General features: G+C 37.6%; 1 protein-coding gene across 7 annotated transcripts in view; it reads left to right on the top strand.

Annotated features, from left to right (window-relative positions):
* ANKRD28 (ankyrin repeat domain 28) overlaps positions 1–20893 on the top strand; it is a 188408-nt gene that overhangs the window by 111953 nt on the left and 55562 nt on the right. For 4 of the 7 annotated variants that reach the window (XM_037061337.1, XM_037061340.1, XM_037061339.1 and 1 more), the window contains one exon: positions 12765–12835. The exons of the other annotated variants lie outside the window; for them this stretch is intronic. In XM_037061337.1, the coding sequence (XP_036917232.1) occupies positions 12765–12835 (71 nt within the window). The remainder of the gene's footprint in view (positions 1–12764; positions 12836–20893) is intronic. 7 annotated transcript variants of the gene reach the window in all.

Genomic DNA, 20893 nt, shown 5'->3' with positions numbered 1-20893 from the left:
ACAATCCTGTGTGGGAAAAGGGAACAGGCACAACTACTCTCCCAAGGGGAGAGTGCCTATGGGTGCCTCAGCCACTCCCTCAAGAGGGGAGCGCCCTGACCCTTGCCTAGACAGGCTTTTATTGTTTTCCTCAGGTCTTACATCAGAGAAAGATTTTATTATCTGTTACATAGAATATTATTGTCTTCATTTTAGGTACAATCAGGGAAATGAAAATAACATGCAGAGGGGAATGGCGATGAGCCGATTAGCTCTGTCCTTGGGAGAACTCACACAGGCTTTGGAAGTTACCTTGAAGATAGACAATACACATTTGTTGTTTTGGACCAGGGTGATGGAGTTTTAGCAAGAGCAAGCCATAACAATCTGCATGCATTTTCTAGGCGTGATTCCCACGGGAAAACTCGGTTTGCAGGTCTGGCTCCTGCCCGCCACTTCGCTTCTGTGGGTTTTCCATGCAGAGCTGAGTCACATTTGCCAGACCAAAACAAACCGGTCCCCTACAACTGTACACTGAAAACTATAAGACATTGATGGAAAAAAATGAAGAGGACACAAATAAATGGAATGACATTTTGTGCTCATGAATTGGAAGAATTAGCGTTAAGAGTCTACTACCTGAAATCCACAAATTCAGTTCAGATTCTATCAAAACTCTAATGGCATCTTTAATAGAAATAGAAAAAACAATTCTAAAACTTTTATGGAACTGTAATAACCAAAGCAGTCTTCAGAAAGAACAACAAAGTTGGAGGCATCATGCCTTCTGATTTCAAATTGTATTACAAAGCTATAGTAATCAGAACAGTATAATATTGACATAAACACTGACATATAGGTCAGTGTAGCAGAAAGAGAGCCCCAAATAAACTCATACATATATAGTCAATTAATTTATGATGAAAAGAATATACAATATATCTGATAGAGGGTTGACATCCAAAATACATAAAGAACTCATACAACTCAATAGCAATTTTTTTAAAAAATCTGATTAAGAATTAGGTTGAGGAACTGAAGAGACATTTTCCCCCCCCAAAAATCCCATAATTATGGCCAAAGGGTACATGAAAAGTTGTTCAGTATCACTAATCATCGGGGTAATGCAGAGCAAAGCCATAATGAGATACCATTTCACCAAAAAAGCTGTCATAAAAAAGGCAATAGATAACAAGTATTGGCATGGATGTGAAGAAAAGGGAACCTGGGGACTGATGGGCACTGTTGTTGGAAATGTAAATTGGCATTGTGGAAAACAATATGGAAGTTCTTCAAAAAAATTAAAAATGGAACTCCCATATGATCTAGCAATTTCATTTACAGGTATCTATCCGAAGGAATGAAATCATCATCTCAAAGAAATAATCTCAAAAATATAAACACTCCCATGTTTATTACAGTGTTACAGTAGTGAAGACATGGTAACAGCCTACGTGTTTGTCAACAGATGGATAAAGATGTGGTGTACACAAATACACACACATGGTGGAATAATATTCAGCCATAAAAGAGGACATTCTGCCATTTGCAACAACGTGGATGAAACTTGAGGACATTGTACTAGGGAAATAAATCAGACACAGAAAGAAACATAATGCATGATCTCACTTGAATGTGGAATCTAAAGTAACTGAACTCACAGAAACAATATAGATTTGTGGTTGCTAGAGACGGGGAATATGGTATAAGATAAATGGGTAAAGATGGTCAAAAGGTATAGACTTCCAGTTATAAAATAACTAAGTTCTGAGGATGTAATGTGCTACATGGTGACTATAGTTAACAATACTGTATTATACAGGGTGGGGCAAAAGTAGGTTTACAGTTGTGGGTATGTGAAATTCACAGAGTTTATTCTTGTATTATTTCTTCATTATTGTATTGTTTTCTATATGAACAACTATAAACCTACTTTTGCCTTATCCTGTATATTTAACAGTTACTAAGTGAATAGATTAAAGTTCTCATCACAAGAAAATAAATTTTTAACTATATGAGGTGATGGATATTAAACTTTAATCATTTTACAATATGTGCATGTCATATTATGTTGTACACCTTAAACGGATACAGAGTTATATATCAATCTTATCCCTAGAACTTCAGGGGGGATAAATATCTCTCAGAAGGAGTAGCCTTCAAACATATGTGGACTCTTAAAGTTCTGTATTATGCTTCAGGGGCTCTACTTAGCTTTGGTTTGAGTGCTGTGGTTGTTGAAGCCCTGGTTAGACACTGATTTCCATACTCCTGATTTGAAAACTACCTTGTAATTGTATTGTAAGTTTAGTTATAATTTAGAATTGAAATTATGTGTTCATCTCCTGATTGATTTCTTTGATAAAGAAAATAGGTACATAGAGATAAAAATAGGCAACAACTTAAACTACTTTTGTCAGTTAGTGATGAAAACAGTGTAGCAGAGGTTAGGGGAGATTGATTTTGCCTGTAATTACCAGTAACATGTCACATTAGGTTAACCTTAACTGGTGTAGACTTAAGAAAACAAGCAGTGTGAAATAATCTCTACGTAGTTCTGGCATTATTGAAAAGTGATGACATGCTTCAATAAGAGCACATAGTAAAGTAAATTACTATAACCTTCTATTATAAAAACTACTTTGGTATCCCTGGCAAGGTTATTTGTTCCTAAAATATTTCTTTAAAATGAAAAATAAAGAATATAAAAAATTTGAAATCATTCTATAAAACCATGTTCTCCTATGTTAATTTTTCTGGTTTTGATTATTTTCTGACTTTTTATGTTGAGAAATTAGGAAATATCTTTCTTTTATTTGTTTCACTCTTGTGTTTTCATTGTCAAGAATTATGACTTTATGTTATTTTGTAATCATAATTTCTGTTTATACACACACACACACCTCTGTCTTTACCCATAGTTTCTCTATTCCCAAGATGTTTTTTAAAACATTTTATTTACTTTTAGAGAGAGGGGAAGGGAGGGAGAGAAACATCCATGTGTGGTTGCCCCTCTTGCACCCCCTACTGGTGGACAACCCAGGCATGTGCCCAGGCAAAGTGTCGCTGGGAATCAAACCAGCAACACTTTGGTTCACAGGCCAGTACTCAGTCCATTGAGCCATACCAGCCAGGGCCAAGTTTTTTATTTTGATATATCTCTTGGTTAAGTAGACATTATCATCAAGTGATTTTTCTTTTCATATTTTCAGTAAGAACTTGTGGATGTCATATTTCCTAGTATCTTATTTATTTGGGACTGTTGCTGTTTTTATTTGATTGAAGGGTAGATTGGCTAGTAATAAAAATTGGATCTCCATCTGTCTTTACCAGTCTTTCTGATTGTAATTTTCTTTTCCTTTTAGTTTTAGGTTATTTCCTTATACCTGTCCTTCATTTACTCAACAAATATATAAGGAACATGTCTGCGTATCTAGGTACTCTGGGCAGAGCACTGAATAGAATAGATGAAGTCCCATTCTTCAATGTGTATATGTTTTAATGGAGAAGACAGTAACAAGTTTATATATATATAGTTTGTCTTGTAGTGATAATTGCTATGACAAAATCAGAATAGTATGTTGGGTGGGGCCAGTTGCTATTTTATATTGTAGTATCAGGAAAGGATTCATGATATAACTGAAGAAAATAAGGAAGCAACCCTTGGATATTTGGAGGAAATTGAGAGAACAGCAAAAACAAATGCCGTGAAATGGTACCATGTGTGGAGGCAGGTGAAAGGAGCCGTAGGAGATGAAGCAGAGGGTTGGAGGGTTCCAGATCATCTGTGGCTTTGTAGACTGTGGTAAAGACTTGCTTTGGCCCTTAAAGTGGTAGTAAAAAACAGTGGAGCGTTTGTGTTGGAGTGACATGGTTTTTAAAGTGACTGTTGTTTCAGATTCTTGACTGTGTTTTAAGTTGTGTTCATTATTTTTCTATTGTTTATAGACTTTTATCTGTAATTGTTTATTTTCCTTTTTCTTCCCTGACCTCTCCCAGTTCTCCTCTCTTTACATTGTGTTACCTCTCTCTTGAAACTCTTCTTTGAGGTTTCTCTTCAGAGCTTAATTTCTCTGAAGTTGTATGTAAAGAGTAGTTTACAAATTCATTCTCTCCTTTCCTAGGATAACTTCTTTTAGATAGACCTATTAACTGTATTTTGTTCACTTTACTCTGTTCCCTTACAGTTTTGTTCTAATCCTGTGATAGATACTTTTAAATTCTTACATGTCTTTGAGGAATATGCTTTTCTCCAGAATAGCTTTTTACTAAAGAGTAGAGGAGGGAGGGGCAAAAAGTGAGCATCAGTTAGGTTTGCTAGGTCTTCAAATAGCTCTCAAACCAAATGTGTTTTCTCTCAACCCTAACAGCAGATTCTCTCTCTTTAGTTCTTGATGTACTTAGAGTAATACACGTGACTTGACAGCTCCTTAGATCACAGGTTCTTAGCTAGTGATCTGGTGATTGGCTTTTACCCTCCATCTTCAGCTGGGTCAAAAATAATCGCTATGTCTGATTGGCCCCTCCTCTAGCACTGCCCCACCTTGTTCTGCTGTGTTACAGGGTTCTGTAGGAAGCATCACCTATGGAAAACCCACACAGCTCATTTAAAAGATTGTTAGATTCTATGACATAGTAGAGAAAAAGGGACAGATGGACATACACACAAATGTAATCTTGTAGAAGACTCAGTAGTCTTTCCAGGATCTGAAGAAGCTTCACTTGACTTGATGTTCTTCCTCATTTTGATACAGATGTCGTTGTATTTGGTAGGAATTCTTTATAGTTTGGTTTGTGGTTGTAGCTGTTTTCTTGTATTGAAGATGGTATTTCTTCATACCCTCTTTTCTATTTTGGTTTTTCTTTCTTTCTTTTTTTTTAAAGAGAAATACTCTTTAACCTAAAGTTCAGGACCAAATTTATTGGAAATCAAATGCTTGTACATGATGCAACCCTGAGATTTATATCTCAGAATTAAGGGATATCATTTTCGAAAAGTTACATGTAATCAAACCAGTGAATCTTTCCATAGAATTGATAGTAACACTGAAGTCTAGTAGAATTAATTTCATGATTATTATTGAATGGAGTGAAATAGGAGGAAACAATGATGGCTTAAAATACTATGTTAAATTTAGCCTTTTCATTTCTCCCATTTTGTCCTCTTAACTGTAAGGAAACTAAAGCATTTAGAAATTTATGGCTGAAAGTTGTACTGCTGAATGCTGAAAGTTGCCAGCATTCAGACTCAGGCATTCTGACTGTACAGAATCCATATTCTTTTCTTTTTTTTAAAGATTTTATTTATTCATTTTTAGAGAGAGGGGAAGAGAAGGAGAAAGAGAGGGAGAGAATTAATTATCAATGTGTGGTTGCCTTTTGCACGCCCCATACTGGGGACCTGGCCCGCAACCCAGGCATGTGCCCTGACTGGGAATTGAACTGGTGACCCTTTGGTTCACAGTCCGTGCTCAGTCAACTGAGCTACACCAGCCAGAGCTAGATAGAGTCCATATTCTTAACTTTCATAATCTGAACACTTCTTCCTCCCCTCTGCACTTTACATCCCCCTCTGTACACACTAACCATCCCCCCCAACCCCAGCATTTAGTGAGATTTCCATAGACAATGACTTCTATTGAAGAACTCTGTTTTAAGGACTTAATTTTTTTGGCTATCTAAATATCCTTTTATGGAAGCTATTTATTTACTGCTTGTACAGGCCTACCTCAGAGATAATGTGGGTTGGGTTCCAGACTACAATAAAGCAAGTATTGTAGTAAATCAAGTCATAACCTTTTTGCTGGTGGAAGATCTTTCCTCCTATTTGTAAAAAAGGCAACACCTGTGAAACACAACCAATCAAGGCATGATAAAATGAAGTATGCCTGTATTTAAAACCATAGGTATAGCAGTGCCTCAGACAGTTTCCATCACATATTATTAGGTGTTAAAATAACTGTTCATCACAGTTATTATTATTATTAAAAGGCATTCATCACAGTCATTTGATGGGCCTTTTAAGGGAAATGTAGTCTTTGACAAGGAAATATGAATATTATATTTTAGGTATTAGGAATTAGACCTAAAGTATGTGACCCTTGAAAGCCTACAAGGCTGGTGCATTTGTTCGCTATTGGCTGTAATTCGAGGACTTCGAGCGAAGTACCACAAGTTGAGTGCTTTAAAAAACAAAAATTCAAGCGAATTACCACAAGTAATTCGAATTACCAAAAATTCGAGCGAAGTACCACAAGTTGAGTGCTTTAAACAACAAAAATTCACTTTCTCATGGTTTTGGAGCCTAGAAGTTCAAGATCAAGGTGTTAACAGAGTTGCTTTCTTCTTAGGATTGTGAGGGAAGTATCTGTTCTAGGCTTTGCTCCTTGGATTATAGGTAACCACCTTCTCCTTGTGTCTTCCATATGTAGAAGTCTGTTCAAATATCTTCTGTTTATAAGGATACCAGTCATATTGCATTAGAACTCATCTAATGACCTTATTTTAACTTAGTAACCTCTGTATAGACCCTATTTCCAAATGAGGTTACATTCTGAGATGCTGGAGTTAGGACTTTGACATAGGAGTTGGAACGTGATGGGTACAATTCAACCCACGATATCTAGTGTCCAAATTCCCTCTTAAATGATAATGTGCAGCAGCTCTTGTTTTCCCCCCAACATTGCAGGTTGAAAAATGGAAATGTGATTGTCTTTTGTTCATTCTTCTTCCAACTTGAAAACAGAATCTGAAGCTTTTGCTTTTGGTAGGCAGCCAAAGGAAAGCATTATTTCCAGTTTGGGAAGAGTAGTGAAAGTACTTGGCTCCTGGCCCCGTTTACTGGCTATGGACTGTCTCCTCTGGCTTAGGAGCAAAGAGAACTACTCTGCAAATCGAAGCTTTAGAAAATTATTAGTTGGACTATTTCTAATTATTATAAGCACACATGAAAAATAGAAATAGCTAATAGTATCACTCTCAAGTACTTTGCCTAGATCAGAGGGTGACAGATTTTTTATGTAAGGGACCTTACAGACGCATTAGTAACTACTCAGCATTAATGTGAAAGCTGTGAATTTAACATTTAAATGAGTAGGTGTGGCTCTGAGCAATAAAACCTTATTTATACAATAGGTAGCTAGCAGCCTATTGGCTGTAATTCGAGGACTCTTGGCATAGATTATAAAGATAGTACCTCATCTATTTAATGTTAAAGTAGGGCGGGTACTTTAAATAAGTATGAAATAATTTATTCTGAGTATTTCAAAATAGGATAGAATGTTAGAAATCTGACAGGGTGTCCATCCAACCTTTTGGCATCTCTGGGCCATACTGGAAGAAGATGTCTTAATAATGTCTTTGACCACACATTAAATACACAAACACTAATGAAAACCAAAAACTCATAATCTTTTAAGTAAATTTATGATTTTGTGTTGGGCCACATTCATAGCCATCCTGGACTGCATGTAGCTCATAGGCCACAGGTTGGATACCCCTGATTTTACTGAAAGCTGAGGTTCCCAAAATTAAAGAATTGGCAGGTGTTAGTGACTGATTAGATTGGGGGAAAGGAGGTGGATCAGTTATCTTGCAGAATGAGACCTAGCGTCCAGTGGGGTACTCTGATTTGAGTAACTGACTCTCAGAACTTTGCAAAAAACAGGAGCTGTCTGTGTTGTTTCAGCCTGAGACCCACCCTCCCTCACCCCCTCTCCCTGCGTGCGCGCGCACACACACACACACACACACACACACAGAGGAGGTAGAGGTTATGCTTAACAAATGAAGCTCTAGGCTGTAGGTAACAGCCCCAGGTCACACAGCCTGTTGGTTACAGAACCATTATTAGATCACAGGTCTTACTCCTGGGCTCCTTCCACTAACCCCTGACTGTTTCCTCACATGTCCAGACCTCTCTCTTCAACTACATTGCTGTCTAGAGCCCAGAATAGACTAATGTAAGTAAATTAGATGTTTTATTTTTTGAAATTCTTTTTGGGTTATATCCAGGTAAGCTAGGTGTTTATCTCTAATTCTGGAAATCTTAACTTTAAAAAACATTTTCTCTAAAAATCTATCATTCGAATTTATTTTTACATGTATGAATTGTTAGATGAAAAGATTGGGTGAGAGGAAGCCATTTGTCTGGATTTTTCTATATGTGCTAACTCAGGGGTCCCCAAGCCTCAGGCCATGGACTGATATTTGTCTGTTGCCTGTTTTTGTTTTGTTTTTTTTTTCTTAAAGACACATTTATTCAGTGTCATGATCAGACCATTACGTTCAACAGTCAACAGCATGGGCACAAAAAAATACAGCTATGACCCACGGCCTGTTATGAAATGGGCCTCACGGCAGGAGGTGAGCAGCAGGTAAGCCAGCTTCATCTGTATCTACAGCTGTTACCACCTGACCTCTGCCTCCTATTAGATCAGCAGCGGCATTGGATTCTCAGGAGCATGAACCCTACTGTGAATTGGGCATGCAAGGAATCTGGGTTGTGCACTCCTTACGAGAATCTAGTGCTGATCTGGGATGGAGCTCAGGCTGTGATGCTGGTGTTGGGGAGAGGCTGCAAATAGATTATCATTAGCAGAGTGGTTTGACTGCATAGAAACCATAATAAATCAGTTGCTTGCAGACTCATATCAAAACCCTATCAATGAGTGGCATATGACAGTTAAGCTGTATCTGGTGGTAGGCTATAAGGCCATCATCCCCTCTCCCCCAGCCCCCATGGTCTGTGGATAAGTTGTCTTCTACAAGCTGGACCCCGGTGCCAAAAACATTGGGGACCATTGCTCTAACTAGTGTCATGGACACAGCTTATTTGAGTGACCCTGCAGTAAATTTTCACTTGCTTGTTTTCTTCTGCTTTTAACATATCAGGAATCTAATCGTATCTACTCTGGAAAAATGAATCTCAATTAGGATGTTTGAGGTGGTATTGATTTTGGCTGCAAATCTTAAGGGAAGGCTCAATTGATATACATGTATTTGTTTTAGAAGGAGAGTCTAGTGTAGAAATTTGATTGTATACAATTGGGTATAACCATTTTGGATTAATGCAATGAAGCATTTAAGAGATATTCTGTAAATGTTGATTTGCAGTAGTCATCAATGACATCATCTTTAAATTGCTATCTTTATTGTCTTCAGTTTCTCAGCAGTGCTTTCGTCTTTCACAGGGCCTCCCGCTAATGTAACTTCAGCAGTTGAGATGGGACTGCTGTTTTATATTTTTTCTGTTTTAATAACTAGGAATAGTAAAGAAATTCATCGTGGTGACTTAAGGTTATCCTTATAAACCACAAATATGCTCTGCCATGTATATAAATCATGTGATGATACCACCAGAGCTGTTACATTTGGTTTTGTTTCTCTCTATGAAGACAGTTTTGTGTTTTAAGTAGATAATGATTTCTTTTTCTTTTTTTTTTTCTGTCTCCATCTTTAGTGTTAGCCTTTGTCTAGTTTTCAGTTATTGGATTAATCTTACTCTGGAAATGTCTTTTCCATTACTGAATAACTTTGCAGTTTATTTTTATGTTGTAGTTTGTTTATTTGTGTGTTGCTAACTTTGGAGCTCTTGTTACCTTTCAGAGAGTTCGTGAGATGAGCTCAGAGAGCCTGGACAGCTGAAGTGTGCTGCTGCCATGTTTGTTGCTCTTCACCATTTTTCATTTCATAGCTGGCTGCTGCTCTCGTTATGTATACATTGTTATGCTATAGTGTTTTGTTAACATGTAAAGCATACACTGCTTGCCATTGTGGGCAGGGGAGATAATTTGTTTTATTGATACCCTTAGAGATAGCCCAACCATTTCTCATATACTTGACCTTTAATGTCCCAAGTAATTAAAACATTTGATTAGTGCTATTAGAAGAAACACATGGTTAAGAAAAAGACTGTCTCTTCTGAGAAAGATTATGATCATATCCCATTGTGCTAATCTTCCTGCAGATAAGTATCTTTAGAATATAAAAAGAGCAAGCCAATTTTTCTTAAAGATTTTTATTTATTTATCTTTAGAGGGGAAGGGAAGGAGAGAGGGAGAGAAATATCAATGTATGGTTGCCTTTGGTGAGTCCCCTGCCAGGAACCGGGAACTGGCCTGCAACCCAGGCATGTGTCCTGACTGGGAATCGAACCGCGATCGTGTGGTTCGCAGGCCCACGCTCATTCCACTGAGCTACACCAGCCAGGGCGCAAGCCAATTTTTTAATCTAGTTGTCTATTAGTAGCAAGTAATGGTATCATTAGTGTATTCTTTCTTGTAATCATTTGTGTTTTTTGATAAGTTAAATATTAAGAGGAAAAACTGATCAATTAATTTATTATTTTCGCTTAAAATGACAGAAGCCAGTGGGGATTTTTGCTTTGGGCTGCCAAATGTGCCATGAAAATAAGGTTTTCTAACTTCAATTGTGTATCTGGTAACTCATAACCTTACCTTTATCCTTTTCCTAGTTATTTTCCATTTTTTTTCTTTGTACTTGAAGTGAAATTCTTGGAATTTTTGTGACCACTCCTTTTATTCCCCTCTGAAATAAATTTCATTTTTTGAATAGGTAGTATTTCAATTTTATTTAAGAATTATAGATATATTTGTATAAAGTGAACTTGCCTTTCTTCCCTTAGTCCCCTGTCACATCACTCAGTTCTCATTGCATTCCACCATCAACACAATCACATAGGCAACTACTGTTATTAATGTCTTGGTGTTCCTGCAGGGTTTCTTTATACATATAAAGCAAATACAAATATAGATGTGATCTCTGCCTTTTTCTAACTTTTCTTTCACACATCTTTATCAGTATACAGATTCTCTTCATTTTTTGTGACAACCACATTCTATTTCGTTGTTAATACCTTGAGTCAAACTTAATGACCATTCCAGTTTGTTGAAGCACCACTATCAGGCCTTATTCTTCTCTACTTTTGTCTATAGAGTGTGCTTGTCTCTTCTCAGTGCCCATGTCACTACCCTTTAGGCTTTAATGCCAAGACTTGCCCTTTTACTGTGTACATACATGCAAAATTGTAGAAAGAGGTATATCAGAACTGTTGACTTTCCAAGCAGATAAATGGAGGACAAAGGAGACTACCTTCTATATCACTTCTTCACTGTGTGTAGAGCTCCAGCCTTCTAAACCATACACATGTCTAGTATTTGTACTGACTACATTGTACCTCTTACCCAAAACAAACGCTGACCTTACCGTAGTCAGGCAGTCTTATGTTTTAAAGTTTAAAATCTTGTTCTCTACAGAGACCAGTAGATAGTTCTTTAAATGTTTGTTACATAAATACGTATACTGCTCTCTCTGGCTGCTTCTTTATTTTACTGGCTCTCTTTCTCCCAAAACCTAATTGAGCAATTTTGAAAGCTTTCATATTGGTTGTCAGTTCTTTCAGTGTTCCCACTTCCACTGCCCCTAGAGGGTTTAGCTACACAGAATTTCAGCTGCTACATTTGTGGACAATTTCCTACATCTGCATCATTTCATTTTCTCATTCAAGACTTTTAAATCTACTTCTAGTATATCTGAGTTATGTATAATAGGTACATCATTAGATATTAATCTTTGTAACAAAATATAGATTTGTTTCATAGACAAAGAAACATAGGTTCAGAAGGATCAAACACCTAGTTAGGGACACATAGCTAGTAATTACTAGATCTATAACTTGGAATCACTGCGCTTGATTATTTCCTGGAATGTCACACTGAAAATAGAATGTAAACATTAGGAGATCTGAATTCTAATCTTGATGGAGTTCTAATCTTCTGTAGTTGACTCTGACATTGAGGTGTTCACTATATCTGTGATTCATCATCAAGAAAATAAGGAGGTTGAACTGGATATTAAAGGTAGTTATGATTTTGGATGTAAACCTGGTATTGCTGATAGTGCAGTGCATTTCCCCACCCCCTCAAATTATATAGTGAGCTAATAAAAATGAGCTAATACCTTATTGGATAATTATATCAATTAAAAAGGATAGTTTTGTTTTGTAATTTAAGGGTAATTTATTAGCATAAAGTATAAAAATAAAGTACTACTTTTTCAGCTGTTACTTATCCAGTTCAGACACTTTTTGTCTTATTAAAAATACTTCCATGCTGTTAAGGATAATTTTTATCTCTCGATTAATCATTTTTAAACAACTATCCATAGTTGATTTTTTAAAATTATTACTTCTTTAAACCTTTAGATATAACCTGGGAAGACATGTGGGTTGGTTCATTGCTTTCTCAATTTTTTTCCTAAGTCTATAGCCATTGTATTTCTTTTATACAATAGATTTATAGTACTAATGCATTTTAATTTTCCATGGAAAAGTATTTTGATATTATGTAGCTTTAAAATGATATATTCATTAGTAAAGAAATATAGTGAAAACTTTCTAATAGTCTACATTTTATCCCTGAGTATTCTTATTCATTTATTTAAGTATTTGAGTTTTTAACACAAATTCTAAAGTGGAATCTGATTTTTTACTTTGAATATGCTCTGTATAAAGGTGGCTTTTCTAGTCTACATGATCTTTTTAATAAAAATGAGCTAATACCTTATTGGATAATTATATCAATTTAAAAGGTTAGTTTTGTTTTGTAATTTAAGGGTAATTTATTAGCATAAAGTATACAAATGGAGTAGTACTTTTTCAATTGTTATTTATCCAATTTGGACAATATGTTCAGAACTATTTCAGGAGATTTACTTAAAATATTTTATGCAAAATATTTCAATTTATTTTTTTCTTCTTGTTGCAGGAGCTAGAGTTAATGCCAAAGACAGCAAATGGTTGACACCTTTACACAGAGCAGTTGCATCTTGTAGTGAGGTATGAAATTTCTCTTAGTACATATATTGTATATAAAAAACATTAAGTAGGCTTGCCTATGAGCCCACATATAAATTTTGTGTTTTCAAAAGAAGGAAAAGCAACTGAAAATGGAGAGAGTCTGAAGTAGTGGAGAGTAGAAAACATACTTCCTATAAGAGAGAAATTATTTTTCTATTTTTCTATCTTCAGGGGTAGAAAGATAGAAACTATCTACCCTCCTCAGAGATTTTCTCTGCTGGTTCACGATAGTGTAATAGATGTGTTGCAAACATTCTACCGACTGTGATCAGGTAGTCTCAGCAGTGTGTAACAATGATTGAAATACTGCTTAAGGAAACCCTGGAATTGGTTTCAAAACATTACTTACGCTTCCATTTTAACTATTCGAAATACGTAACCTGAAAGTGTTTTGGTGTCTTATGAGGAAGCTCATACAACCTTGATATTTACAACCTTGATATTGTTTGCTCTTCCAGATAACTGACATTTTTGGAAAACATTCTTTTTATAGTTTTCATATCCTCTAGTCCTCATGACATCCTTGTAGGATAAATATTTTGAGGAAACTGTAAGTAATGATTTACCAGAAACCATTCAAGGCTTGAGTAGCAGAAATGAGACAAGACTTCAACCCTCTTTTTTCCTGTCATTTTATTTCTTTCTAGAATGTATCGTGTGCTTTCAGAAATTCATTGTGCCCAAAGCACCCCTTTGACTTATGATAGTTGATGCTTATTGAAATTGAAAAATAATAATTAAAAATATAGAAGTGTATGATTATATAAATTAATGTTAACCTAGTGTTTCTTTAGTTATTAAAATTGTGAGAGATAAGGAAATGTTGCTGTTACTCCTTCTCCCCTTCATGGGACAAGGAAAGGAAACTACCGCCTCAGGAGGCTGTTTCTTCAAGAGAAGCTGGGGGAATTCCTGCCTCTTTGTTCTTCTTTGTATTTCTCATTGTGAGCTACATCATGAACCCAGAAAAGAGGCTGGGCAGATGAAGAGAAGTTGGAGGAAAGTGCTGGGAATGATTACAAACCCTGCATCATGACAGAGGCAGTCTGTTAGCTCTAGTCTTCTAGTTGGGAGAAGGAGGGGGGCGGGGGGGGGGTGGACAGAACATACACTTGAGAACACATGGTAACTCAGATCTGGGCCCTTGGTGTGCTTGGGCTGATGAACTAGAGAACTCGGGTTTGGAGAAACTGGCCTCAGATATATCTTGTCACTTTCTAGCCGTGTGATGTTGGCCAAATCTGAGGACTATCATGAAAACTAAGATATATTAACTAAAATACTTCAAATTCTGAAATTTTATGGTGATGTTGTTAAGTTTGTGGTTAGCTCTCTTGAAAGGAAATTTCTTTAAATGCAATTTAAAGCCCTGGTCAGGTAGCTCGTTGGTTGGAGCATTATCCTATACCCAAAAGGTTGCAGATTTGATTGTGGTCCAGGCACATACCTGGGTTGCAGGTTTAATACCAGGTTGGGGTGTGCACAGGAGTCTACTGATCAGTGTCCCCCTCCCCTTCCCTTCTCTTTTTCTTCCTTTCTAAAATCAACAAACATATTCTCGGGCAAGGATTAAAAAAATTAAAGGCAGTTAAGGAAAAAATAAACATTACTGTCATTGCAATCCATTAATAAGAAAGTCAGATAGTTATCTGACTATCAAGAAAGTCAAATAGTTACCTATTTGCTTCTTGGTATGACTCTTGGGAATATGACTGTTAAATTAGTGGAGTTTTGCCCTGGCCTGGTGACCGGTTTGGAGCATTGTCCCATGCACCAAAAGGTTGTGGATTTGATTCCTAATCAGGGCACATACCTAGGTTGGAGATTCAGTAGCAAGTCAGGGTGCATACGGGAGGCAACTGGTCAATGTTTCTTTCTCTCTCAAATCAGTAAAAAAAAATCCTCAGGTAAGGATAAAATAAAATTAAGGATAAAATAAGATTAATTAAATTTTGCCAATTTAAATAATCAGAAAGAACACTTGGTTTCCAGTGATTGTGAAATGGACAAAAAATTCTTAAAAGATTTTCTTTAATTCTTTTAATTAGTTAATAGAAGATTGCAGGTTCCATCCAGAGATTTGACTGACTACTGATTTTCAAAAATTATGTATTGTGTTCACAAAAAAGTACATTTAGTTTTTTTCTGTAAAATAAAGGGCACATTTTTCATTTTCAACAACTTAAAAAGATTTAAATATATTTTATTAATTATACTATTATAGTTGTCCCATTTTTTCACCTTTCTTCCCTCTACCCCATCCTCCACCAACATCCCCCCACCCCTACCTTAGTTCATGTTCATGGGTCGTACATATAAGATTTTTGGCTTCTCTATTTCACATACTATTCTTAACCTCTCCCTGTCTGTTTTGTACCTACCATTTATGCTTCTCATTCCCTGCACCTTTCCCCGCATTTTCTCCCTTCACCCTCCCCTCACTAATAACCCTTCATGTGATCTCCATTTCTTTGATTTTATTCCTGTTCTAGTTGTTTTCTTAGTTTGTTTTTGTTTTAGATTTAGTTGTTGATAGTTGTGAGTTTGTTGTCATTTTATTGTTCATAGTTTTGATCATCTTCTTTTTCTTAGATAAGTCCCTTTAACATTTCATATAATAAAGGCTTGGTGATGATGAACTCCTTTAACTTGACTTTATCTGGGAAACACTTTATCTGCCTTTCCATTCTAAATGATAGTTTTGCTGGATAGAGTAATCTTGGATGTAGGTCCTTGCCTTTCATGACTTGGAATACTTCTTTCCAGCCCCTTCTTGCCTATAAGACTTCTTTTAAGAAATCAGCTGAGAGTTTTATGGGAAATCCTTTGTAAGTAACTCCTTTTCTCTTGCTGAAGATTCTCTCCTTATCTTTAATCTTGAGTGATGTAATTACGATGTGTCTTGGTGGGTGCTTCCTTGGGTCCAACTTTTTGGGGATTCTTTGAGCTCCCTGGACTTGCATGTCTATTTCCTTCACCAGATTGGGAAAGTTCCCCTTCATTTTTTTTTCAAATAAGTTTTCAGTTTTTTGCTCTTCCACTTCTCCTTCTCGCACCCCTATGATTTAGCTGTTGGAACATTTAAAGTTGTCACAGAGGTTCCTGAGCGTCTGCTCATTTTTTTTGAATTCTTGTTTCTCCATTCTGTTCTGATTGAATGTTTATTTTTTTCTTCTCTAAATCATTAATTTGAGTCCTGGTTTCCTTCCTGTCACTGTTGGTTCCCTATACATTTTTCTTTATTTTACTTTTCATAGCCTTCATTTATTTCTCTATTTTGTGACTATACCATTTCTGTGAGCGTCCTGATTACCAGTGTTTTGAGCTCTGCATTTGATAGGTTGGCTATCTCTTCAAAACTTGGTTCTGTTTTTGGAGCTTTGATCTGGTTTTTCATTTGGGCAATTTTTTTTTAATCACTGCATACCTTTTATGTAATAAGGGGCGGAGCCTTAGGTATTTGCCAGGGTGGGGCAGCTCATGTGCTGCATTATGGCACTGTATTTGGGGGCTGGGTCCAAGAGGGAACATTGCCACTTACTCAGCTCTTGGCTGGCTTTCAGTCACTTCCCCCACTCCCCACAAGCAAATTGGGTCCTTCTAGTGCTGATGTACCCAGGTGGATGGGTTTGTGTACATCACAGGTGGCAAACACAAGACCTGCAGGCTAAATCTGACCCCTATCTTGTTTTATCAGGCTTGGCACCTTGTTACTACCTTGTTAGCCGAGCTCCATTCCCCTACTTAAAGAGTAGTTACATTTATATAGTCCTAAAATTACATTTGGCCCTTTGAAGGTAACTGTGAGGCTGATGTGGCCCCCGGTGAAAATGAATTTGACACCCCTGGTGTACATTCTAGGACCCTGTGGGTCTCTCCAGTGAACTCTCCTGTGAGGCTGGGAGTTTCTCCTGCCACCGCAACCCCCACAAGTTTTTATAGTCTGAAGTTTTGAGGCTTTATTTCCCGGCGCTGGAACCCTAGGTTTCACAGTCTGTTCACTCTCCCCAATTATTCCTCCTGGTTTATCCACACGCAAATAGGGTACTGCCTACTCTGCTATCCAATGCCTTGCTGCAAGTTACCTCCACCTCTTCTACCAGTCTGGATGAATGTTTTCTTCTTAAAGTCCTTGGTTGTCAGACTTCCATACATTTTCTGGCATTTCTGGTTACTTTCTTACTTTAAATTTGTTGTCATTTTGGTTGTGTGAGGAGGCAAAGTGTATCTACCTATGCCTCCATCTTGGCCAAAAGTCCCCTCCACCAACAACTTTATTGATAATGGATATTTTGAGTATGTCGGCTATCTCCTATGTGCTATAATGTTGATTATTCTCTGTTAATGTGTCAAATGATTGCTCAAATACAACTGGTCTATCTGACCATGGAGCATTGTTCAGCTTTTGGGAAACAGCTGTAAAATGTGACCATTTCATAAAAATAAAACTTCTGTAAATCCCGAGGGTCATTTTTTTAATGAAATTAAAAAAAATTTTTTAAAGAAAATCTCAAAATTAGCAAAACTGCTAGGAAACCTAGTCAAGATTATCTGTGTCACCAATGTTCTTTTAATTATTTATATTTCATCCTGAGAGCAAAAGAGAGCTCATACTTGTTTCATTTAATATAAAACATCACCACAGAGGGATATGTAAAAGGAAAAATTTTATGTAGCTTTTAGTTTATGTTTTTGAGGTGCTATGAGAGAAGTAAGCCCTACAAAAGATGATTGGAGTAACTATTTCCTTAATCTTCTTAAGAACATGCACACCTAACACCACTGTGGATGCATAGTAGAGGAGTTAGCTTTGTTGCATACAGTGAATGCCTAGGGCTGAGTGCCATCACAGAACCTGGGTTGAGAAAGACTGCCTCAGGTTAAATATCCCAAGCCCCTCCACTCTCCTTTAGTGACACACCTGCTCTTATTGGCTGGCAGCCTCAGCTTGTCTGCACAACTGATTGTGACTGTCATTCTTCAAGTATAGCATACAATCCATCTCTCTTTTAGTGTGGAGTATTCTTCTGAATAAATCGATTTCTTTTTTTAATATATTTTATTGATTATACCATTACAGTTCTATTCCCCCCTTCATTCCCCTATACCCTGCACACCCCTCCCCCACCCTTCCCCCCTTTAGTTTATGACCACGTGTCTCAAGTTCTTTAGATTCTATATTTCCCCTACTATTCTTGCCCTCCCCCCTATCAATTTTTTACCTATTGTCTATGCTACTTATTTTCTGTATCTTCTCCCCCCTTCTCCTCCTCCCACTCCCCTGTTGCTAACCCTCCATGTGGTCTTCATTTCTGTGGTTCCGCTCCTGATCTAGCTGTCCTCTTAGTTTGCTTTTGTTTTAGGTGTGGTTGTTAATAACTATGAGTTTGCTGTCCTTTCACTGTTCATATTTTTTATCTTCTTTTTCTTAGATAAGTCCCTTTAACATTTCATATAATAAGGGCTTGGTGATGATGAACTCCTTGAATTTGATCTTGTCTGAGAAGCACTTCATCTGCCCTTCCATTCTAAATGAAAGCTTTGCTGGATAGAGCAGTCTTGGATGTAGGTCTTTGGATTTCATGATTTGGAATACTTCTTTCCAGCTCCTTCTTGCCTGTAAGGTCTCTTTTGAGAAATCCGCTGACAGTCTGATGGGAACTCCTTTTTAGGTAACTGTCCCCTTATCTCTTGCTGCTTCTAGGATTCTCTCCTTCATTTTAATCTTGGCCAATGTAATTATGATGTGCCTTGGTGTGTTCCTTCTTGGGTCCAACTTCTTTGGGACTCTCTGAGCTTCCTGGATTTCCTGGAAGTCTATTTCCTTTGCCAGACTGGGAAAGTTCTCCTTTATTATTTGTTCAAATAAGTTTTCCACTTATGGCTGTTTCTTTTCCCTTTCTGGTACCCCTATAATTCAGATGTTGGAACTTAAGTTTAAAGATGTCCTCGAGGCTCCTAAGCCTCTCCTCATTTTTTTTGAATTCTTGTAACTTCACTTTTTCCTGTTTGGTCATTTCTTCCTTCCTTCTGCTTCACCCCCTTGATTTGAGTCCCAGTTTCCATCACTATTGGTTTCCTGTGCATTTCCCTTCATTTCAATTAGTTTACCTTTCATATGTTCCTCTAATTTGTGGCTAAAATCAAACAGTTCTGTGAGCATTCTGATCACCAGTGTCTTGAATTGTGCATCTGAGAGGTTGGCTATTTCCTGGTCACTTAGAGTTATTGGCTCTGGGGCTTTGAGTTCTTCTTGAGCCATAGTTTGGACTGTTCGTGCCTGTTACGTATAAGGAGCAGAGCCCTAGGTGTTCGCCAGGGCCGGGCCACTCAGTCACTGGGTTATGAGGCTGTATCTGGGGGTTGGGGCCAAAGGAAAGCAATGGTGGGCCCCCTCTGCTGCCTCCTGCTGCCACAGGCCGCTCGATCTGTCCCACTGTGTGAGAATGTGTGACCATGTTCAGCCCGTCGCCACTGGGTTCGCTACTGGGTGCTGCGCAGTCCATCTCACTGCTCACTCCCCTGCTGGTTTATCTGTGCGCAAATGTGTGACCGCAGCCAGCCCCGCTGCCCTCACTAGGTCAACCCCACTCAGGGCTGCCTGGGCACCTGGGGTCGGGGGATCTTTCTTGCCTGTCCCTGCTCTGCTGCTGGCCCCACCCCTCTTACCAGTCCGGTTGAATGGTTCGTTGTTGTCGGACTTCCATATAGTTCAATTTTCTGTTCTTTGGCTGTGTCTTTGTTCTCCAAGCTTTTGTTGTATTCAGACTTGGTTGTGGGAGAAGGCACAGTGTTTCCACCTACGCCTCCATCTTGGCAGAAGTCTGAATAAATCGATTTCTGAGTACAAGGGCTTTTGCGTGTGTGGTGGTTGTTTTTTAATAGGAAGTTACATCACATTACTGGTTCCTCTGGATGATGGACTTTTTTTAACCTGACTTCAGGAATTACATATTAATTCTATCAAGATAACTGAATTTATTCTCATGTGAGACATTGGCAGTCCATCCAAGCATTGTGTTTATTTGCAAATTTGCTTGCCCTTCTTTTTCATATACCTGGCTTAGTGACCTGGTATATCAAATCAGTGGTAAAATTGCTTAAAAGGTAAAGTGAAAGACAGCTACTGCTATAGAGACTATTTTAGATTGACACCCCCCAAGCCATGTATGAATACTCTTTAGATACAATTATTTAATCTGTTGTCATCACCCCATATTGAATAACCTTATTTAAATTGATCTCATAGGATACTTACTTAGCTAAGTTTTTCTTTTCCTTTTTGTTTTTTTTAAAGTCAAGGCACCATGTATGTACCCTTGATTATTCCTACATTACTTTCTAAATGCTTATAATGTGCTGATAATATGGTCATATGATCCAGAATTTTACTGGTTTATGACATCAGGCACATTGGCTTGTAATTTTTAGAAATTCACTTGTTTTGTATCTCCAGTCTTCAGAGATTTTACCTTTTTTTTTTAATTCTCAAAAATTACTGCTATTGTGATCTTATACATATAATTCCAAGTAGTAAATGGTGGCTATATTAGTCAGCCTGGGCTTCCATAACAAAATACCACAGACTGGGTGGCTTAGACAACAGAAATGTATTTTCTCAGTCTGGAAGACTAGAAGTCCCAGGTCAAGATCCATCAGGGTCAGTTCCTGGTGGGGGCCCTCTTCCTGACTTGCAAACTGCCGCCTTTTCACTATGTCTGCACGTGGCAGAGAAAGATGGAGGCAGGGAAATCAATCTCTCCTTCCCTCCCTCCTTTACTCCCTCCCTCTCTCCCAATTACCAGTTCTGTCAAGTTCCTCTCTTATGATCTCTCCAGGTACAGTCATATTGGAGGTTAGGGTTTCAACGTATAAATTGTGAGGTGACGCAGTTCAGTCCTAAGCATTGGACCCAGGGTTCAAACTTTGATCTTTCTTGATTCTAGACTCTTAGCCACTGTGTTTTCAGCCTTCTTTAGGCTACCATAAACTGGTAGTTTACCCCTCACCTACCATAAACTGGATTGATTCTTGCTT

The sequence above is a fragment of the Sturnira hondurensis genome, unplaced genomic scaffold (assembly GCF_014824575.4).
Source record: "Sturnira hondurensis isolate 20B ecotype Veracruz unplaced genomic scaffold, ASM1482457v3 Scaffold0013299, whole genome shotgun sequence".
Taxonomy (NCBI): Eukaryota; Metazoa; Chordata; class Mammalia; order Chiroptera; family Phyllostomidae; genus Sturnira; species Sturnira hondurensis.
The sequence above is the reverse complement of the archived record's forward strand: the minus strand, read 5'-3'. Positions and strand labels throughout refer to the sequence as shown.